Below are 22343 nucleotides of genomic sequence, written 5' to 3' on the forward strand. Positions count from 1 at the left end.
TGTGACATGGAGCTGTGTTGACTGACAGACCAGTACCCTGTTAGCTAACCCTAGCAGTCTTCCACAATGTCTTTCCATAAACCCACGCCCCTAAAGACCCCCCTGGGACAGTGCTGGCAGTTGCAGAGGGAGGGGGCAGTCATCTAGATTACTGTGCAGCAGCCTATGCCCTGGGGTCCCAGGCAGGACCCTCAGGAAGGCTTGGGGGTAGTGGAGCGATCAGGACAGCTCAAACCCTGCCTGTGTGTGATCTAGTGCTTTCTGATCTTAGTACCTTAACCAGATGAGGGGGAGCACAGAGCAGGCAGGGCGCTGGATGCTTGTCAGGGCATCACTGGCCTTTTGGCCTCTAGAACTGAGGACATTATACCCTGATCAGGTCCCCTGGACACCCCAGGCCACAGGGGGCTAAAGAGACAGCAGGGAAGTGAGGTGCTTTCTGGGGCAGAGGAGGGCAGTAGCCCCAGACCAGGGAATCACACCAGGTCACGGAGTGCCCGGAGGCCTCAGGGCCTGTGGATGGTGTTGGGCTCCACGAACTGGGATATGTTGGTCAGATGTTCCCACCAGTTAAACAGGAAGCCCTGGACGATTGTGCAGAACCAGGGTGTGACCATCTCCTGGCCACATGCTGCCCGCTGCATGAGGTCGGCCAGCTCATCCCGGGTCATGTAGCGGTAGCTTTTGACCTCTCGGGGGTCAGGGTTCACCACGAGGTCCTTCCGCACCAACAGCAGGTAGCCGACCTCATGGTCCCCCCAGACATCATCCGATGGGCTGTTGTGGTAGATCCGGGTCAAGAAGATGATGTCCTGTAGGGAGATCTGGAGGGCAAGAAGGTGAGGTTGGTGGATAGTGGGGGGTGGGAGGCTACTGGACATCTCACGAGGTGGGTGGGGGGTGCAGCCCTGGGCACAGGGGACGGACAGGGACAGAGAAGACACTGCAGTCTTTTTTTTTTTTAATATGTATTCCCCTTTTGTTGCCCTTTTTTATTGTTGTAGTTGTTGTTATTGATGTTGGGTGAGACAGAGAGAAATGGAGAGGAGGGGAAGAGAAAGACCTACAGACCTGCTTCACCACCTGTGAAGCAACTCTCCCAGGTGGGGATCTGGGGGGCTCGAACCAGGATCCTTAATGCTGGTCCTTGTGATTTGTGCCACCTGTGCTTAACCCACTGTGCTACCGCCCGACTCCCAACACTGCAGTCTTTTTTTTTTATTATTCCTTTTTTGTTGCCCTTGTTTTATTGTTGTTGTTATTGATGTCATCGTTGTCGGATAAGACAGAGAAAAATGGAGAGAGGAGGGGAAGACAGAGAGGGGAGATAGAAAGACCTTCACCACCTGTGAAGCAACTCCCCTGTAGGTGGGGAGCCAGGGGATTGAACCGGGATCCTTACGCCGGTCCTCGCGCTCTGCTCCACCTTTGCTTAACCTGCTGCGCTACCGCCCAGCTCCCACTGCAGGGGTGATCATTGGGACTGAATTGAAAGGGAAGCTGCCAAAAAGTTTGGGGTCGAGAGCTGGAGCATAGTCTCCTTGGCCTCATAGATCCTTTAGTGAGTGGGGTTCCTGGGTCTGGCTTCTCCACTTTTATGTTAAAGACAGCTGTGCTGGGGCAGAGGGTAGATAGCATAATGGTTATGCAAAGGAACTCTCTAGCCTGAGGCTCCAAAGTTTCCAAGTTCAATCCCCCCATACCACCGCACCACCACCGTAAGCCAGAACTGAACAGTGCTCTGGTTAAAAAAAAAAAAAAAAGACAGCTGTGCCTCTGGAAACCCACATGGTCTCAGGCTCCCTGGGCCCTAAGCATTTGTTTTGGGAAGGGGGTGTCGTGAGTATCTCCCTGGAGGGGGGGTGGGGTACCTGCTCAGGTGGGATCCCCAGCTCATCCTGCAGCTTCCGCAGGGCCGCGCGTCGCACCCCCAGGAACTCCTTTTCTTCCAGCTCTTCTGGAGTGTTAGTAGGGTGGCTGGAGCAGGAGTCAGTGAAGTGGCCTGAGGAGGACGGACTCAGCCAGGCCCCAGAGGGGACCTGAACAGTCACCTCCTCTTTTTTTTTTGCCTCCAGGATTATTTCTGGGGCTCGGTGCCCGCACTACAAATCTGGAGTGCTCCTGGAGGCTGTTTTTTTTTCCCATTTTGTTACACTTGTTGTTGTTATTGTTGCCACTGATATTGTTGGATAAGACAGAGAAATCAAGAGAGACGGGGAAGATAGAGGGGGAGAGAAAGACAGACACCTGCAGACCTTCACTGCTTGTGAAGTGACCCCCTTGCAGGTGGGAAGCTGGGGGCTCAAACCAGGCTCCTTATGCCAGTCCTTCAGCTTTGTGCCATGTGCGCTTAGCCCACTGTGCTACCGCCCGACTCCCCAGTCAACTCCTCTTCCCTTCTGTCTACTGTTGAGCCCTCTGCCTTATCTTTTTTTTTGTTTTTTTTTTACATAAAGATGGAAAAGCAGAGGGAGTTGGGCAGTGATACACCTGGCTAAACACACACTTGCCATGTGTGAGGACCCAGGTTCGAGACACTGGTCCTTAACTGCAGGAGAGAGGCTTCAAGAGAGGTTAAGCAAATACTGCAGGTGTCTCTCTCCATCTATATCTTTCTCTCCCCTCTCAATTTCTTTCTATCCTATAAAATAAAAAGGGGGGGGGAGAAGGAAAAAAAATGACTACCAAGAACAGTGGATTCACTGTGCAGGTACCAAGTCCTAGGAACAACCCTGGTGGCAAAAGAGAGAGGGGAAAAGAGGGAGAAAAGGGGGGAGAAGGAGAGAGAGAAAGAGTGAGAGAGAAAGAAAAGGGGGGCAGAGAGAGAGACCAAAGCATCAAAGCTTCCTTCAGTGGGGTGATAATTTGGGCTGTTGGAATGAACAGGGATTGGGCAGACTGGGCTCCTTAACCTCCAACTTCCCCCAGCCCAATATGGACCTGCACCCAGGCCCAGGGCTCACCTGGGAACGTGTACTTGGCATCAGATCTCTGTTGGACCAGGAGCTGGTCTTTCATATTGAACAAGACGACACTGAAGCCTCGGTGGAGCAGCCCTGTGGTGACATGGGGTCAGACGTGCAGAGTGCCAGCCAGGTGCCCAGTCTGTCTGTGTCAGAGTCCACAGGCAGGGCCACTACTCCAGCCCGATAATGTCAGGTGCCTAGTCTGACGCTCATTGAAAGGGACCGAACCATCTGGGGGCTGTACCCTGGGGGAAATGTCCCCTGGGACTTCACTTGGGGAAAGACAGTCCCTTGGGGTCCTGTCCCTTGGGGGACTGTCACTGCTGCCCTATGAATAGAAACCCAGGTGGGGAGTGAGCTGTCCACACTCTAGGGTGGGGACGGACCAGCTCTGTCCCCAGCAATGTTCCGACTATTGGGATGTGGCCCTGGTTCAGCCCAGGATTCAGTGTCTGGAAGTTTCCTGTGTCCCCAGGGACAACAGCAGGGCCGCCTATCTGCCTTCCAGGTGTCTCCCTCTGAGCGCGCCTCGCCTCACCCCTGTCAATGTTCTCCCTCAGGTGGCAGTTCCTCTTAGTGTCTGCCCCGATGACCTGGTCGTCCTGGTCGATGACGATGCACATCTCCTCTAGCTGCTTTACCTGCAGCTCATCCAGGTGACTCTGGGTGCTCCCTGACATCCTGTCTCTGTTGTGCCTGCACCGAATGGAGATACCTGATACCCCAGGGAACCTCCCAGGAAGCTGGGTGCCTCTCCAGTGTCTGGGGGTCCCGGATACTGTAAGGGCTGTGGAAACCCTGTCGGGGACCTCCCTAGGTTCCCTTCCCTCTCTCTCTCTCTCTCCTTTTTTTATATTTTCATTTTATTTATTTATTATTAGAGGGGCCAGGCAGTGGTGCACCTGGTTAAGTGCACACATTACAATGTGAAAGGATCTGGGTTCAAGCCCCTGGTCCCCACCTGCAGGGAGAAAGCTTCATGTGAGTGATGAAGCAGGTCTGTAGGTATCTCTCTGTCTCTCTCCTGCACTAATTCCCTCTCCCCTCACAATTTCTCTCTGTCTCTATTCAAAATAAATAAAGATTAAAAAATTATTTATTATTAGATAGAATCAGAGAGAAATTGAGAGGGGAGGAGGAGATAGAGTGGGAGAGATACAGAGAGACACCTGCAGACCTGCTTTACCACTTGTGATGATTTCCCCCTGCAGGTGGGGACCAGGGGCTTGAACCCAGACCCCTGTCTTCGGTAATGTGTGTGCTTAACCAGGTGGGCCACCCCTGGCGCACCTTCCCTTCCTCTTGAAGTTATCTTTCCCCAAAAGGAAACTAGGGTGTGGGAGTAGACAGCATAATGGTTATGCAAAGATACTCATGCTGGAGGCTCCAACATCTCAGGTTCAATTCCCTGGACTACCATATGCCAGAGCTGAGCAGTGCTCTGGTGGAAAAAAAAAAAAAGAGAGAGAGAAGGGGAAAAAAAGAAAAGAGAAAGGAAGAAAGAAATTAGGTAAGAATTCAGAACCAAAGGCTCCAAAGATCTCAGGGAAATTGGCTGCCAACAAGGTCTAACTAGGGGGTCCTGGGGGGCCCTGCATAAGGCAGTGGGCAGTGGAGGGTGACATCAGCATAGCACGGACAAGAGACAGCACGCCCACTACCTGCATAGGGAGCGGGTCCCCCCCGTACATCACTCACCTCTGATGCTGAGTCCAGAGGATGAGTGTGCCCCCAAGCCCAGCCTGTATTTATGGGGCTGTCCTTGGGGGTGTGAATCTTATGTCCTGTGCTCCTTTGAGTGAAGGCTTTCAACTATTAGCTGACTGAGAAAACCACAAATCACGACTTAATCCAGCCAGGAGAGGGTGGAGTGTCCCTATCTCCTGATTTAGCACAAAGTGAGGGGAGGGGTGGCAAGTTGGGATGCCTTACCCTTGATCTCCTACTAATCCCCTAGGGCCCTGGTGCAGGGGTCAGTGCAGGGAGGGGAGAGTCTTTGCATTTCTAAGAAGCAGGCTGAAGCACAATAGATTGAGCACGAAGGAGCAAAGAGGGTGGTAAAGGTACACCTGTAACTTGCTAAGGAGAAGCAAGTGCAGTGAGTGTTCTATGCTTCTTGGAAAGGAGATGTGGTACCTGTGGTGTTGGTTTCAAGAAGAATTTTGGGTTGGGAATAGACAGTAGCACACCTGGCTAAGTGCTCATATTACAGTGTGCAAGGACCTGGGTTCAAGCCCCTGGTCCCTACCTGCAGGGGAGAAGCTTCATAAGTGGTGAGGTAAGGCTGCAGGTGTCTCTCTGTCTCTTTCCCTCTCCATCTCTCCCTCCCCTCTCAATTTCTCTCTGTCTCTAAGAGAAGTGTGGGTCCAGGATGGTGTTACACGTTAGGGTGTACACATCACATACATGGGGAGCCAGGTTTGAGCTCCCGCTTCCCACCTGAAGGGGGCGGTGCTTCACAATTGGTGAAGTAGGTCAGCAGGTATTTCTCTGTCTCCCTATCTTCCTCTCCTCTCTCAATTTTTCTGTCTTATTAAATAAAATAGAAAAAAAAAAAGGGAGGAGCCACCAGATACAATGGTGTGCCAGCACAGAGTTCCAGCAATAACACTGGTGGCAGTAAAAAAAAAAATGTGATTCAATAATATAGATATATGTGGAGGAGAGCAAGGGGGACAAAAGGCATGGAAATATCACTCTTAGTCGGGAGTCAGGCGGTAGCACAGCGGGTTAAGCGCACGTGGTGCAAAGCACAAGGACCAGCATAAGGATCCCAGTTCGAGCCCCCAGCTCCCCACCTGCAGGGGAGTCGCTTCACAAGTGGTGAAGCAGGTCTGCAGGTGTCTTTCTCTCCCCCTCTCTGTCTTCCCCTCCTCTCTCCATATCTCTTTGTCCTATCCAACAACAATGACATCAATAACAACAATAATAACTACAACAATAGAACAACAAGGGCAAAAAAAGGGAACAAATAAAAAAATAATTTAAAAAATAAATTAAAAAAATCTAAAAAGGGGGCCAGGCAGTGGCTCATCTGGTTAAGCGCACACATTACAGTGTGCAAGGACCCAGGTTTGAGCCCCTGGTCCCCACCTGCAGGAGGAGAGCTTCAGGAATGCGGAAGCAGGTCTGCAGGTGTCTCTCTGTCTCTCTCCCTCTCTATCTCACCCACCCCTCTTGATCTCTGGCTATCTCTGTCCAATAAATAAAGATAATAAAAAATTAAGAAAAATTATAAGTGTTCAAAAAAAGAAAAAATTTTAATTAAAAAAAAATCTAAAAAAAAGAGAAATATCACTTATAGTCTATGGCCATACCACCCTGAACACTCCTGATCTCATCTGATCTCGGAAGAAACATCACTTATAGAAACAGGAAGCAGGAAGTACACAGCAGGTTGTATCAAATCAGGTTGTCAGGACCCAGCAGGGCAAGAGACCTCAGGTTGCCATGAGGGGTTGCCACAGACAAGACAATAACTGGCCAGTGAGCAGTCCACAGAAATGTGCCTGTGTGCAGACTATGGCTGCCTTAAAGAAATGCTATGATGGCCCAGGCAGTGGCGCACCTGGTTGAGTGCACATGTTACAATGAGTGAGGACCCGGGTTCAAGCCCCCAGTCCCCACCTGCAGGGGGAAAGCCTTGTAAATGGTGAAGCAGTGCTGCAGGTGTCTCTCTGTCTCTCTCCCTCTCTCTCACTGCCTTTCCTTTCGATTTATGACTGTCTATATGCAATAAATAAGTAGAGATAATACAAAAAAGAAAGTAATGCTGTGACCCAGGACACTATGGACAGAATAAATGGCAAGTGTCAGACTAATTATGGAATGTTGCCCAAATTGTCATTGATAACAGTCATGACCCAAAGTCTTTTGCCTCATAAACAAGTGCTTCCTGACAGCCACAGGCCATTCACCCTCTGGGGGCCTACATGTGTCTGTGCATGTATCTTTTCTTAAAGCTTTTTTTTTTATTATTTTATTTTTTTATATTTATTTTATTTATTCCCTTTTTGTTGCCCTTGTTGACATGTATCTTTTCTTTCTTTCTTTCTTTCTTTCTCTCTCTTTTTTTAAAGGTTTAAATTATTTATTTATTTATTTGTGAGAAAGATATGAGAGAGAGAACTAGATATCACTTTGGTACATGTCCTGCCAGGGATTGAACTCGGGACATCATGCTTGAGAGTCCAGTGCTTTCTCCACTGTGCCACCTCCTGGACCACTCCTTTATTTTTTAAAGTTTACTTTATATATTTATTCATTTACTGAATAGAGACAGAGAGAAGCTGAAACGGAAGGAGAGATAGAGCGACAACAAGCCAGGTTGTGGCATGCTGGTTGAGTGCACATTTTACAATGTGCAAGGACCCGGATTCAAGTCCCTAGTCCCCACCTGCAGGGAGAAAGCTTTGCAAGTGGTGAAGTAGGGCTGCAGGTGTCTGTCTCTGTCCTCTTTCCCTCTTGATTTCTGGCTGTCTCTATCAAATAAATAAAGATTTAAAAGACTTTAAAGAGAGAGAGAGAGACCTACAGCACTTTTTCACCACTCAAGAAGCTTCCTCCCAGCAGGTGGGGACCTTAGGCTGGAACCCAGGTCCTTGTGGACTGTAATGTGCACACTACCAGGTGTGCTGCCACCCAGCCCCTACATGAGTCTTTCCTTTATCTTTCCCTCTGCTTCTCATCCTTGAGAGCCTGCGTGTGTCTATGCACATGCTTTCCCACTCTTACAAGCAGGCTTCACTACCCTGAGCTTGGTGGTGTCTCGGTGATTCTCCCTCCCACCTCCCATCAGAATCAGGAACAAATTGGAACACCATCAGCCCTGCTTCCAGGGTCACTGATACATCCAATGTTTAGCCGAGGGAGCCTGGTTTCAAAGCAGCTGGGTGGAGTCCTGATGGGGAGTCCTGGGTAGAGTGTCCCCTCTCCACAGGTTGGACTCCCACCAACCAACCTGACACAATCAGTCTATAAAAACAACTGGACTGGGGAGACAGCATAATGGAATGGCTTTGATGTCTGAGACTATGAGATCCCAGGTTCAATCTCTAGGACCACCATAAGCCAGAGCTAAGCAGTTCTCTGTTACCTCTCTCTCTCTCTTTTTTTTTTTTTTTTTAATAATTTTTATTTATTCATGAGAAACATAGGAGGAGAGAAAGAACCAGACATCACTCTGGTACATGTGCTGCCGGGGATTGAACTCAGGACCTCATAGTTGGGAATCCAGTATTTTATCCACTGTGCCACCTCCCTGGCCACACCTCTCTCTTTTCTTCCTTCCTTCCTCTTTCTCTCTTTCTTTCTCTCTCTTTCTTTCTTTCTTTCTTTCTTTCTTTCTTTCTTTCTTTCTTTTTCTCTTCCTTTCTGTACTTATCCTCTGCATCATTCATTAAAATAAATAAAATATAAAAAAGCAAACAATTTTGGGTCTTAACTTGGTTACTTTGGCATGTTCCTGATTCCCAGAAGGACATGTTCTTTTTTAATGACAGCAAATTTTGGACAACAGGATAACTCTAAGCTGTTCTCTCCTTTTTTTTTTTTTTAAATTAAAAAAAAATTTTAAATATTTATTTTATTTATTTATTCCCTTTTGTTGCCCTTGTTGTTTTATTGTTGTAGTTATTATTGTTGTTGTCATTGTTGGATAGGACAGAGAGAAATGGAGAGAGGAGGGGAAGACAGAGAGGGGGAGAGAAAGATAGACACCTGCAGACCTGCTTCACAGCCTGTGAAGCAACTCCCCTGCAGGTGGGGAGCCGGGGTTAGAACCGGGATCCTTATGCCGGTCCTTGTGCTTTGCGCCACCTGTGCTTAACCCGCTGCGCTACACCCCGACACCCCTGTTCTCTCCTTCTTAGGTGAAGTTCTGAGGCCCGAGGGCCAGCCTTTACCTGGAACGGATGTTTGAGGAGAGAACACATTCATCCAATTGACATTGGGAACAAGAGGGCTGCCCTCCCTCCCAGACCTGTTAGAAGGCAGACATTTAACTGTTTCCAGTCTGTCAATTGAGATGGTCCCAGTGCACAGACAGGCTGTGTGCTCTGGAAGTGGCCAGCTCATAGCAGGACATCCTGCACCTTTATTCCATCTGCTCCCTGAATTTCTGTGAGTAACAGGAAACTGCATAGACATTACTCTGAGTGCACATGCAGTGTCAGCTCCATAGCAGGAGAAGGAACAAGAGCACAGACATTCCAGTGAGCAGAGCGCCAGTAACATAACTTCTCCATCTAAACAAGCCACCAAGATTCCAGGTCCCCATTTAATGTTTTCTGTATAAATATGTAGATGATGGGAATTGGGCGGTGGCACAGCAGGTTAAGCGCACATGGCACGAAGTGCAAGGACCGGCATAAGGATCCCGGTTCGTGCCCTCGGTTCCCCACCTGCAGGGGAGTCACTTCATAGGTGGTGAAGCAGGTCTGCAGGTGTCTCTCTTTCTCTCCCCCCTCCTGTCTTCCTTATCTCTCTCCATTTCTCTCTGTCCTATCTAACAACGATGACACCAGTAACAACAACAACTACAACAATAAAAAAGCAAGGGCAGCAAGAGGGAAAATAAATAAATAATCTGTAGGTGATAAGCAATATCTGAAATGTGTTTAGAATTATTAGCAAGGGGTCAGGTGGTGGTGCACCTGGCTGAGTCATCACAATACAGTAGACAAGCATCTGGGTTCCAGCTCTATTTTTTTTTACTTTTTAAAAATATTTTAGTTAGTTATTTTCCTTTTTTTGTTGCCCTTGTTTTTATCATTGTTGTGGTTATTATTATTGTTGTTATTGATGTTGTCGTTGTTGGATAGGACAGAGAGAAATGGAGAGAGGAGGGAAAGACAGAGAGGGGGAGAGAAAGATAGACACCTGCAGACCTGCTTCAAAGCCTGTGAAGCGACTCCCCTGCAGGTGGGGAGCCGGGGGCTCGAATGTGAATCCTCACGCCGGTCCTCGAGTTTTGCACCATGTGCGCTTAACCTGCTGCACTACAGCCCGACCCCCAGGTTCAAGTTCTTGATCCCACCTGTAGGGGAGAAGCTTCCTGAACTATGAAGCAGTACTACAGGTGTTTGTTTCTCTTACCTCCCTCTCTACAACTCCCTTACCTCTTAATTTCTCACTGTCTCTGTATGGTTATATATAAATAAATGTATATTGTATTTAAAAAGAATTATCAGGGGAGCCGGGTAGTAGTGCAGCATGTAAAGCGCACGTGGCAGAAAGCGCAAGGACCAGTCTAAGGATACTGGTTCGAGTCCCTGGCTCCTCACCTGCATGGGATGAAACAGGTCTGCAGATGTCTCTTTCTTTTCCCCTCTCTGTCTTCCCCTCCTCCCTTTCTCTCTGTCCTATCTAACAACGATGACATCAGTAACAACAACTTTAATAACTACGACAAAAAAGGTCAACAAAAGGGAAAATAAATAAATAAATATAAAATTTTTTTAAAGGGAGTCAGGCAGTAGTGCAGTGGGTTAAGCGCAGGTGGCGCAAAGCTCAAAGACCGGAGTAAGGATCCCGGTTCGAGCCCCCAGTTCCGACCTGTAGGGGAGTCGCTTCACAAGTGGTGAAGCAGGTCTGCAGGTGTCTGTCTTACTCTCCCCCTCTTTGTCTCCCCCTCCTCTCTCCATTTCTCTCTGTCCTATCTAACAGTGACGACATCAACAACAACAACAATAATAACTACAACAATAAAACAAGGGCAACAAAAGGAAATAAATATTTTTTTAAATTTTAAGAAAGAATTATCAGTATCATTAAAATAACATGTACATGGGAATTGCTCACATCTTATGCAATGAGATAAAAGCAGAAAATCAATTGCTGGGGCTGGGTGGTGGCACACCCACTTGAGCACACGTTACAGTGCTCTTGGACATTTTTTGAGCCCCAGTTCCCACCTGCAGGAGAAAAACTTTGCAAATGGTGAAGAAAGTTTGCAGGTGCCTTTCTGTTTCTTTCACTCTCTATGTCCTTCTTCCCTCTTGATTTCTGACTGTCTCTAGTAAGTAAATTAAGAAAATCCAAAAAGTAGGAGAAGAAGAAGGAGGAGGAGGAGAAGGAGGAGAAGAAGAAGAAGAAAGAGGAAGAGGAAGAGGAAGAGGAAGAGGAAGAAGAAGAAGAAGAAGAAGGGGAAGGGGAAGGGGAAGGGGAAGGCGGAGTCGGGCGGTGGCACAGCAGGTAAAGTGCACGTGGTGCAAAGCGCAAGAACCAGCGTAAGGATCCTGATTCAAGCCCCCGGCTCCCCACCAGCAGGGGAGTCGCTTCACAGGCAGTGAAGCAGGTCTGCAGGTGTCTGTCTTTCTCTTCCCCTTTCTGTCTTCCCCTCCTCTCTCCATTTCTCTCTGTCCTATCCAACAATGATGACATCAATAACCACAACAATGTTAAACAACAGGGGCAACAAAAGGGAAAATAGATAAATAAATAAATTTTAAAAAGAAAGCCACTAGATACCATTAATAACACATAAAAGTTTAACCACAAATTCATTTAAAAAAGAAGAAGAAAGAGGAGGAGGAGGAGAAGGAGAAGGAGGAGATCAGTTGCAGTGTGATTACTGAATCTTCTGTTTTTCGTTTTTTTCTTTTCTAGAGCAGTAATCAGCTCTGGCTTATGGTAGTGCAGGGGATCAACTCTGGGACTTTGGGTATGAGATTCTTTTTGCATAACCATTATGCTATCAACACACACCCCTGTCTGTCTTCTTAAACCAGTTAACTCTTAATTTCTATCACAAGAGCAGCAGTAGTATCCTTAGTGACTGCACAACTAGGCAGGCTGATTTCTCCCTTTCCTAGCTAACCCCACAGTTAGCCCTGGTCTTCCTGCTAGACTAAACTAGACTTAGCTCAGGCTGTGATAGCAGAGGCAGAGAACAACTGAATGCCGGCCACATTATTATTATTTTATTTTTTTTATAAGATTGCCTTTTTAAAATTTTTATTTATTCCCGTTTGTTGCCCTTGTTGTTTTATTGTTGTAGTTACTATTGTTGTAGTTGATGTCATCGTTGTTGGACAGGACAGAGAGAAGAGGGAAAGAGGGGGAGGGAAAGAGACACCTACTGGGATCCTTACGCAGGTCCTTGTGCTTTGCGCCAAGTGTGCTTAACCTGCTGCGCTACCGCCAGACTCCCTATTTTTTTTAATCATTATTATTATCTTTATTTATTGGATAGAGACAGCCAGAAATAGAATGGGTAGGGGAGATAGAGGAGAGAGTAAGAGAGACACCTGAAGACCTGCTTCACTGCTTGTAAAGCTTTCCCCCTGCAGGTAGGGACTAGGGGCTTGAACCTGGGTCCTTCAGAGCACTACAACATGCACGCTCAACCAGGTCTGCCACCACCCAGCCCCAGCCACATTCTTTTTTGCATCATGTGACAGTGTCTAGAAACAAGAGGGTGTGAAAGCAATACTCCTATGCTACCAAAAGTACCACGTGCGGTAAAGGCAGCAGGAATTGAGCACAGGCTCAATGTCCATATAGTGGAGACCAATCTGTCTCTGTCCTTCATGGATAGATGAGGGAATACTCACAGGCAGCAGGATGCTCTTCACCGTGGAAAGGGAAGGAGATGCTGCCATTTGTGATCGTGTGGTTGGACTTGAGTGCATGGCTGAGTGAGGTGAGTCAGAGAATGCATCTGTTGAGGGCACATGATCATATTCCAGTGCTCAAGGACCCAGGTTCGAGCCCCCAGTCCCCACCTGCGGGGGTAAAGCTTTGCAAGTGGTGAAGCAGTATTGCAGGTGTCTCTCTCCCTCTCTATTTCCCCTATCTTCTCAATTCATGTCTATCCAAGAAATAAATAGACTTTCATCATCATCATCATCATCATCATCATCATCATCATCATCATAGTAATAATAACAGCTACAACAATGGAGAGCATGTATTCACAGAGTCTGAGAACCACTCAGGAAAGTGCTACTTGTTAGAGGGGAGGTGAAAAGGGTGGGGAACTGTGTCCCATACAGACTCTGAGTTCCAAGGAAGCTCTGGGGGTGATGTATGACTTGGGACAATGTCAGCATCATCTAAAACATGTGAGACCAGCCTCCGGAATTCTGTGGAGTCTGACTGTCCAATTCATTGTGCTCATTCTTCCAGGTTCCCAGGCTTCTCTCTCTCTCTCTTGAGCCTCTGGACACCAGGCAAGACTGGAGATCTTTCCTCAGGTGGGTCTGTGGGAACTTCTGCGAGTCCCCTCACTTCACTGTCCTCCAGCCTCTGATGCTGCCTCTTCAGAGCCATTATGAAGGAGCACCACCTGATTTTGCTTTGTTCACATTTATGTTTCCATAGCTGCCAGGTCTATCGCTGGAATAATACAATCTTATTTATTTTATTTAAAATTTTTTAAAAAAATATTTATTTTTCCTTTTGTTGGCCTTGTGGTTTTTTATTGTTGTTGTAATTATTATTGTTGTTGTTATTGATGTCGTTGTTGTTGGATAGGACAGAGAGAACTGGAGAGAGGAAGGGAAGACAAGAGAGGGGGAAAGAAAGAGAGACACCTGCAGACCTGCTTCACTGCCTGTGAAGCGACTCCCCTGCAGGTGGGGAGCCGGGGGCTCGAACCGAGATCCTTACGCTGGTCCTTGTGCTTCATGCTATGTGCGCTTAACATGCTGCGCTATCGCCCGACTTCCTACAATTTTATTTTTAGTTTTTTACTTTGGCATGTTTGATTCAGGGAAGGACTTTTCTTTTTTCAAAGTCAACAAGTGCTGGACAAAACAATAACTCTAAGCTGTTTGTCTCCTTCATTTATTTATTTAAATTGAGAGTGGAGGGGAGACAAATAGAGAGACAGAGAGACACCTGGAGCACTGCTTCACCACTCCTGAAGCTCTCCCCCTGCAGGTGGGAATCAGGGGCTTGAACTGTTCTCACCTTCTTAGGTGCAGTTCTGAGAGCAGAAGGCCAGGCTTTACCTGGAATGGATACTTAGGAGAGAGCACATTGATCTTGGGAACAAGAGGGCTACCCTCCCTTCCATGGCCTATTTAAAGATAAACAATGAACTGTTCCCAGTTTGCCAAACAATTGAGAAGATTAGGATACTGAAACAATTGAAAAGATCAGGATACTCCAACAGAAAGTGGCAGGTCATAGCAAGGCATCCTCCTCTGGATCCGGTTGGGGGGCTTGAACACCGGGCCTTGCACTTGATAAGTAACATGTGCACTCTATGGTGGGTGTGTCAACTCCACCTGATTTTATTTTATTTTATTTTATTTTATTTTATTTTATTTTATTTTATTTTATTTTATGTTTTACCAGAGCACTGTTCAGCTCTGGCTTATGGTGGTGCAGAGGATTGAACCTGGGACTTTGGAGCCTTGGGCATGAGAGTCCGTTTGCATAACCATTATGCTATCTACTCTCTGCCCAACACCACCTGATTTAAAAAAAAAATTTTTAAGAACTATTTTTTATTTATTTTCCCTTTAGTTGCCCTTGTTGTTTTAGTGTTCATGTAGTTAATGTCATTGTTGTTGGATAGGACAGAGGAGAACTGGAGAGAGGAGGGGAAGACAGAGAGGGGGAGAGAAAGCTAGATACCTGCAGACCTGCTTCACCGCCTGTGAAGTGACTCCCCTGCAGGTGGGGAGCCGGGGGCTCTAACCGGGATCTTTACGCTCTGGTCCTTGTGCTTTGAGCCACTACCCCGCAGTGCTACCACCTGATCCCCACATCACCTGATTTTAAATGATCCGCTCTTTTCCTCTAAATGGTGTACAAGTGCTTGAGAATCCAGCTCTATCTTCCAGGAAGCCTCTGACCAGGAAGGTTCCATGTAACCCAGGACATAGTGGCCTTGGTTTCTTCTACCACAAAAGGAGCCCCAGCTGATATTGGGGGCCAGGCCCATGGGATCCTGAATGTTAGACCCACTCTCATGGGAAATAATAGCTAAGGGGCCGAGAGAGGCCAGGGCTCTCTGCTGTCCAAATCTGTGTCCCTCTACCACATGGCAGATTTTTCAGTGTCTCTCGTCTCTCTTTTTCTGAAAGAAAAAGCAACATGAAGAAGTGAAAATGCACATGGCCAGGGTTCAGTTTTACCAAAAAATAAATAAATAAATAACAATAGTGTTACTGTTTGTCAATGAACACTAGCATCTGACATAGGAGATAGGTAACTCTAGGGAGTTATTCTCCAAGGTGTTCAGTGTAGACTTTTGCAAGGTTCAATGCACATTGTATGGGGGCCTCTGCTCAAGATGTGTGGAGAGCCCCCAGTCGGGATCTCAGCTGGGACCCATCTAATCCAGCTAGGAGAGGGTGGAGTATCCCTACCTCCCACTTTCACACCAAGTGAGGGGAGGGGTGACAAACTGGGATTCTCATCTGGGACACTTCTTACCCAGACCCCCCACTAATCCCCTACTAATCCCCTGGGGCCCTGGTGCAGGAAGGAGAAATCCCCAGCATGTCTCCTCTTCTTTCTCTGCTGCAAACACAGGGCTCATCTATGCTGAGGACCCTGGGCCTAGAAGGTCTGGCTTTTGACAATTGTGTGAAACCACCAGGTCAGGTTTTTAAGGTGGCATTGATTGGGTTAAGAGGCAGACATAAAACATGTGCAAGCATCACCCTCACGGGTGACTGTCAGCATGGCAAACCCTTGAAGGATCGTCTTCTGAGAGGTGGGGTACTAAGGCAGCCTTGACACCTTTACATTCCCAGAGGGGCAAGTTTTGGGAAAGGCTAACGTCAGGGTCTGGAATGAAGACCAAAGGACCTCACAGTCCTTTGTCTGGTTATGCTTCATGGTGACTGCTTGATCCAGACTGAGATTTTCCTGTGGCTTGTTTTTTCTTAACGTTTATTTATTAGTGAGACTGAGAAAGAAAGACAACAAGAGCATCAGTCAGGTACACAAAATGCCAGGGATTGAATTTAGGATTTCATGTTTGAGAGCCCCACTCTTTACCCACTACACAACCTACCAGGCTTTTTTTGTTGCTGTTGCTCTTGTTGTCTTTTTATTGTTGTTGTAGTTATTGTTGTTGTTTTTGATGTCGTCGTTGTTGGATAGGACAGAGAAAAATGGAGAGAGGAGGGGAAGACAGAGAGGGGGAGAGAAAGATAGACACCTGCAGATCTGCTTCAAAGCCTGTGAAGCGACTCCTCTGCAGGTGGGGAACTTGGGGCTCTAACTGGGATCCTTACGCCGGTCCCTGTGCTTAGTCCCATGTGTGCTTAACCCGCTGTGCTACCACCTGACTCCCTTTCTCCATTTTTTTCTTTTTCTTTTCTTTTCTTTTCTTTTCTTTTCTTTTCTTTTCTTTTCTTTTCTTTTCTTTTCTTTTCTTTTTTTTTCTTTTCTTTTCTTTTCTTTTTTATTCCCTTTTGTTGCCCTTGTTGTTTTATTGTTGTAGTTATTATTGTTGTCATTGTTGGATAGGACAGAGAGAAATGGAGAGAGGAGGGGAAGACAGATAGGGGGAGAGAAAGACAGACACCTGCAGACCTGCTTCACCACCTGTGAAGCGACTCCCCTGCAGGTAGGGAGCCGGGGTTCGAACCGGGATCCTTATGCCGGTCCTTGTGCTTTGCACCACCTGTGCTTAACCCGCTGCGCTACAGCCCGACTCCCCATTTTTTTTTCTATCTCTCCAGGGTTATGGCTGGGGCTCGGTGCTGGCGCTACAAATACATTGTTCCTGATGGCCATTTTTTCCATTTTATTGGATAGAACAGAGAGAAATTGTGGGGGGGGGTACACTGAGAGGAAGAGAGAAGACAGACACCTGAAGACCTGCTTCACTGCTTGCAAAGATTTCTCCTTAGAGATGGGGAGCTGGGGCTCAAACCTGGATCCTTTACCAGATTCTTGTACTTCATACTATGTGCCCAGCCCCTTTATTTATTTACTAGTGATAAGACCAGAGCACTGCTTATCTCTGCTTTAAGGTGTTGGGGGAGATCAAATTTCAGATTTTGAAGCCTCAGGCAAAAAGTAATTTTTGCATCATAATTATGATATTCCTCATGCCCCATTCTTTATTTATAATTTGACCAAAGCACATCTCATCTCTGGTTCTTGGTCTCAGGATCAAACCCAGTGCAGCAAGTCCTGTGTGTGTTGTTGAATGACTTCCCTGTTCCCGGTAGACTTGGCACCTTTTTCTTAACACACACACACACACACACACACACACACACACACACACACACACACACACACACACCGAGAAAGAGAGACACCTGCAGACCTGCTTCACCACTTGTGAAGAAAATACATGCAGAATTTGTTGTTGCAAGGCTGGGTTTATTCATCACCAGATCACAAACTGCAGGTGCAGAGAGCAGAGTGGGTGGAAGCAAAGCTGGGGGCACATGTGTGACTTCCCTGAACCCACCGTGAGGAGGGGCAGGGCAGGGGTGCAGTCAGGGCAGCAGGCAGAGCAGAGGCCAAGGTAGGGGCAGGGGTGTCACGGGTGGCAGACACTCCCGGAAGCTCACACTCTGTGGATCTTGTGAGGCTCCACAAAGCGGTCCAACTGGTCCAGGTGAGGCCACCACTGGGACAGAAAGAGCTGGGTGATGGTCCTGAGCCAGGGGGCCACCTTGACCTCCCCGTGCTCCCCCTGCTGCAGCAGCTCCTCTAGCTCCTCCCTGCTGACATAGCGGAAGCTCTTGACCTCGTTGATGTCTGGCTGGATGCTCACGTTCTTGCGCACCAGCAGAAGGTGGCAGATTTCATGTTCTCCCCAGACGCTGTCAAACCGGGCCTTGTGGTGGAAGGTGGTCATGAACATCACGTCCTCTGGCGAGATCTGGGCACAGGCAGGGAGGCAGCGTGAGACGAGGCCGAGGAGAACACCCATTGGTGGGCACAGACAGAGTGGACATGGCTGCTCACTCCAGGGATCTGCCCCCACCTTCCTCTCAGCCACTCGCACAGCCTGGAGCCCCAGGAGCTCCCTGGCTTCCAATAAGCCTGTCTGTGCCTCCAGGAGAGCAGCACCAGGGCCAGGAGATAGCTTACCCTTAGAGTGTGCTGCCTATGAGTACGAGGTCCTGGGTTCAAGTCCTGGCACTACAGGGGAGAGTCATGGGAGGAGCACTGGGGGAGCTCCATGGACTGAAGAGCAGTGCTGTGGTCTCTCTCTCTCTCTCTCTCTCTCTCTCTCTCTCTTTCTCTCCCTGTCTCTTTGCCTCCAGGGTTATCGCTTGGGCTCAGTACGGGCACTATGTATCCACTGCTCCTGGCTCCATTTTTTCCCATTTTTCTGGATAGGACAGAGAGAAATTGAGAGGGAATAGAGGGGGTGAGAGGGAGAGAAAGACAGATACCTATCTTGTGAAGCACCCCCTGCAGGTGGGGATATGGGGGCTCCAACCTGGATCTCTGTGCTCAGTGCTATGTGGGCTTAGTGGGTTGCACCAACACCTGGCCCATGGGACTCTCTCTCTCTATCTCTCTGCTGCTTTCCAAAAACGAAGAATAGGAGGTGAGGCAGCCATGCATCTGGTTGAACTCACACATCGAGCCCTTGTTCCCCACCCCAAGAAGATGTTTCCTGAGAGGTTAAGCAGGTCTGCAGGCATCTCTCTGTGATCTCTTGAACGTACATACTGAGCCCCAGCTCCCCTCCCATGGAATACACTTCTTGAGCAGTGAAGCAGGTGTACAGGTGTGTGTCTCTCTCCCTCCCTCTCTATTTCCAACTCCTCTCTCGATTTCTCTCTGTCCTGTCAAATAAAGTTGAAAAAATGGGTGTCGGGAGGTATGTATTAGTAGTGCCATCACTAAGCTCACCCGACCTCCCCACAGCAGGAAAAACTTGGTGGCAATAAACATAATCAAACGCACCACAAACTAAGAAATTACTTTCAGCAGCCTCAGCCCTGTGAGGAATGGCTGATGGTCAGCACAGCCTCCTGCCTGTCAGCTCCTTCTGAGGGGCAGCCGGGGGCGGGTGTGTGTGTGTGTGTGTGTGTGTGTGTGTGTGTGTGTGTGTGTGTGTGTGTGTAGGTGGGGGGGACTGGGGTGGAGACCACATACTCTCTGTCTCCATCACCCCAGATGGCGGCCCTCTCAGTGCCCCACAGGGCACAGCCTGGCCCAGGGATAGGGTACCTGCTCAGGGGGGATCCCCAGCTCAGCCTTCATTCTCCTCACAGCTGCACGCCTTGCCCCCAGGGCATCTTTCTCTTCCAGTTCTTCCGGGATGTTCAGGGGGTGGCTGGAGCAGGATTCACTGAAATACCCTGGAAAGAACCAGATGAATGTCCCTTCTGAACACAGGGTGGGGGTAGGGGGAGGGCCGAGGGTTGGGGCAGAGCCTGTGCTGGGCCCCACGGGGGGGGGGGGAGGCTCAGCCTGGCTCAGTTTTCTCTGCACCCTTACTGCTGCCCAGGTGCACGGGGGCAAGCCTGAGGCTCCCCAAAAGACCTGCCCCCCTGCTGGGACACCGCGCTCCATGCCCCCCCTTGGAGTGAACACAACACCGAGCCCTGTTAACAGATTCTCATCAACAGCCTTGGAGCTGCTCCCAGGTGGGTGCTCAGAGTGATTTGGGGACCAGACCAAAGGCCTCAGTCTCTTCCTCAGCTGCTCCTAATCTCTCCCTTTATGGGCTTATTTCTGGGCTTCTTCTGTATTTTTCTTTGCCATCATGGTGCTAGTGCTCCAGGCCAACTTACTCTAGTCAGTCAGCTCATGAGCTTTTAGAGAGAGGCAGGGAGAGAGAGAGAGAGACCCCAGAAGCGGCTCTCCTTGATTGTGGCGGAGGTTGGGCTCTGGGTCACTCACATGTCAAAGCAGTGTCCGTGCAAGGGAGTTGTTCCCATCCAGGCTGACCTGAGTTTCCCAGGGGCTGGACTTGTGAGAACTTGTGAGAGTGTCTGCTCAGGTACTGAGGACCTCTCTCCAGCCCTCAGAGGAAGGAGGGCCCCCACCCCACGGCTTGTCCCGGGCTCTGCGGGTGGCCTTACCTGGAAAGGTGACCTTGGTGTCAGCCCTCTGCTGTATCAGGAATCTGTTGTCCGTGTTGAACAGGACCACGCTGAAGGCCCGGTGCAGCAGCCCTGCAAGGAAAGGACACTGAGGTGCAAATCCCCTCAGGCACCCACCCCCTCCCCAGGAAGGAGGGTCCACAGGGATGGAGCCCGTCCCCATGGGTGTCTGCAGCTGGGGGACAGAGCCGTGGCCCAACACGCAGCAGGCAACCTCTGTCGATGTTCTCGTTCAGGTGGCAATTGCGCTTGGTGTCGGCTCCCAGGACCCGGTTGTCCCTGTCCACCACGATGAGCATCTCGTTCAGGCGCTGCCGCTGGCGCTCGTCCACCCAGCTCAGCTCAGCTGGGGCCTGGGTCGTGGTGGCTGCCGCCATCGCTGGTCTGCACTGGACACTGGGCGATGAGAGTCCCACCCGGGCCCAGCTCTGGAGGAGTCACCCTTCTCCCCTCCCCGCTGCAGGGGCCTTCTGAGTGGACGCCCCCTCAGATATGGGGACTCTTCTCTAGGCCTTCCGGCCCCTCCATCAACATGCAGACAAAATACCCCACAGTGAGGGACACGGCCCCACAGTGATGTTCTAGTCTCTCATCTTCCCTCTCTCGTTAATACATAAATCATACCTCTCTGATTTTTTTCTCTCTCTCATCCTTCCCCTTAATTTCTCTCTCTGTCCTATCAAATTAATTAAATAAAATTTAAAAATATGTAAAAGCTAAAATTCTTTTAAAAAGAAATCTTGGGCAAGGGAGAGACAGCATAATGGTTATGCAAACAGACTCTCATGCCTGAGGCTCCTAAGTCCCAGGTTCAATCCCCCGCACCACCATAAACCAGAGCTGAGCAGTGCTCTGGTGTTTCTCTATGTGTGTGTCTCTCTCTCTCTGCATCTCACTCAAAAATAGAATTAATAATAAAAAATCTTTTTAAAAAAGAAATCTTGTAAACTTATGTTTGAATTTTTTCAATAAGATTTCAATTATTTATTTTTTTTTGATAGAGACACAAAACATTAAGGGGACAGGCTGGGGAGACATCATAATGACTTTGCAAAAGATTTCCATGCCTGAGATTCTGAGGTCCCAGGTTCAATTCTCAGCAACACCATAAGCCAGAGCTGTGCAGTAAGTACTCTGGTAAAAATTTAAAGAATAGTGGTCTGGGAGGTGGCACAGTAGCTAAGGCACTAGACTCTCAAGCATGAAGTCTTGAGTTCAATTCCCAGCAGCACATGTACCAGAGTGATGTCTGGTTCTTTCCCTCTCTCCTATCTTTCTCATTAATAAATAAAATTTTTTAAAAAATTTAAAGAATAAAACGGGGGGGAGAGAGAAGAAATTGAGAGGTTAAGGGGAAGACAGGTAGACCTGTAGCATGGCTACTGCCTGTGAAACTTCTCCCCTGGAGGTGGGTAATGGGGTCATTAACCTTGGGAACCTGACTCCCCACCCCCCCATGGTAACCATAGTGGATAGGGATAACAGCACACAAGGGCAGGAGACAGCATGGACACCACTCGCCTGGGGAACCAGGTCCCCAGACATCACTCACCTCTGATGCTGAGTCCAGAGGATGAGTGTGTCCCCAAGCCCACTCTATTTATGGAGCTGTCCTTGGGGGTGTGAACCTCACCCCATATCATGTGCTCTTTTAGGGAAGACATGCACATACCGGCTGAATGAGAAAAACTGCAAACTAGGCCTTAATCCAGCCAGGAGAGGGGTGGATGTCCCTGTCTCCTAATGAGCACACAGGAGGGTAGATAGCATAATGGTTATGCAAACAGCCTCTCATGCCTGAGGCTCTGAAGTCTCAGATTCAATCACCCGCACCACCATAAGCCAGAGCTGAACAATGCTCTGGTAATTAAAAAAAGAGAGAGAGAGGGAGAGAGAGAAAAGAAACAGAAAGTAGCAAGTATAGGCGCAGATTGTATCCAGTCATGTTGTCAGGATCCGGAAGGGCAAGAGACCCCAGGTTGCCATGAGGGTTGCCACAGACAAGACAATAACTGGCCAGGCAGCTGAGCAGTCCACAGTGCCTGTGTGCAGATAATGGCTGCCTCAAAGAAATGCTGTGACCAGGAACATTGTGACCCAGGGTGGTATGGCCCAGAATAAACAGCAGGTGTCAGACAAATTAATTATGGAATGTTGTCCAAACTGTCATGGATAACCATCATGACCCAAAGGTTTTTGCCTCATGAACAAGGGCTCTCCTTGAGAGCCACAGGCCACTCATTCTCTGTGGCCTTCAATGTGTCTGTGCTTGTATTTTTTCCCTTTTGAAATTTTATTTATTTTTTTTTATTTTTCCCCTTTTGTTGCTCTTGTTGTTTTACTGTTGTTGTTATTGATATCATCATTGTTGGATAGGACAGAG

The 22343-nt window shown here is 48.4% G+C and overlaps 2 protein-coding genes across 3 annotated transcripts; both read right to left on the reverse strand.

The window, feature by feature from the left end:
• Positions 1 to 506: 506 nt before the first annotated feature.
• On the reverse strand, positions 507 to 3820 carry LOC103116054 (isopentenyl-diphosphate delta-isomerase 2-like). Its single transcript, XM_007525914.2, has 4 exons — positions 3505 to 3820; positions 2964 to 3056; positions 1872 to 2002; positions 507 to 824 (listed from the first exon to the last, which is right to left on the reverse strand). The coding sequence occupies exons 1-4, from the start codon at positions 3644 to 3646 to the stop codon at positions 507 to 509; spliced, it is 684 nt and encodes a 227-aa protein (XP_007525976.2). The 5' UTR covers positions 3647 to 3820.
• A 13426-nt stretch (positions 3821 to 17246) lies between these two features.
• LOC103116053 (isopentenyl-diphosphate delta-isomerase 2-like) lies at positions 17247 to 21106 on the reverse strand. 2 transcript variants are annotated; one of them, XM_060192647.1, is made up of 5 exons: positions 21028 to 21106; positions 20175 to 20349; positions 19940 to 20032; positions 19083 to 19213; positions 17247 to 17775 (listed from the first exon to the last, which is right to left on the reverse strand). In XM_060192647.1, the coding sequence occupies exons 1-5, from the start codon at positions 21067 to 21069 to the stop codon at positions 17458 to 17460; spliced, it is 759 nt and encodes a 252-aa protein (XP_060048630.1). In that variant the 5' UTR covers positions 21070 to 21106; the 3' UTR covers positions 17247 to 17457. The 2 variants fall into 2 exon arrangements, with proteins under 2 accessions (XP_060048630.1, XP_007525975.1); XM_007525913.2 differs by having other exon boundaries at positions 20175 to 20344; positions 21028 to 21103.
• Between the last annotated feature and the right edge of the window lie 1237 nt (positions 21107 to 22343).

This window comes from Erinaceus europaeus, chromosome 6 (assembly GCF_950295315.1).
Source record: "Erinaceus europaeus chromosome 6, mEriEur2.1, whole genome shotgun sequence".
NCBI lineage: Eukaryota > Metazoa > Chordata > Mammalia > Eulipotyphla > Erinaceidae > Erinaceus > Erinaceus europaeus.

What these genes read in the sequence shown, in the direction of transcription:
- LOC103116053 (XM_060192647.1), bottom strand. Translation starts at nt 21,069, where the DNA reads ATGGTGTTGCTGAGAATTGAACCTGGGACCTCAGAATCTCAG. An exon ending in CACCAAGGTCACCTTTCCAG is followed by an intron (nt 19,214 to 19,939) that starts GTAAGGCCACCC and finishes GGTTCTTTCCAG; the next exon opens with GGTATTTCAGTGAATCCTGC. An exon ending in TGGGGATCCCCCCTGAGCAG is followed by an intron (nt 17,776 to 19,082) that starts GTACCCTATCCC and finishes GCCTGTGCCCAG; the next exon opens with ATCTCGCCAGAGGACGTGAT.
- LOC103116054 (XM_007525914.2), bottom strand. Translation starts at nt 3,646, where the DNA reads ATGTCAGGGAGCACCCAGAGTCACCTGGATGAGCTGCAGGTAAAGCAG. An exon ending in TGCCAAGTACACGTTCCCAG is followed by an intron (nt 2,003 to 2,963) that starts GTGAGCCCTGGG and finishes CGTCCTCCTCAG; the next exon opens with GCCACTTCACTGACTCCTGC. An exon ending in TGGGGATCCCACCTGAGCAG is followed by an intron (nt 825 to 1,871) that starts GTACCCCACCCC and finishes CTTGCCCTCCAG; the next exon opens with ATCTCCCTACAGGACATCAT.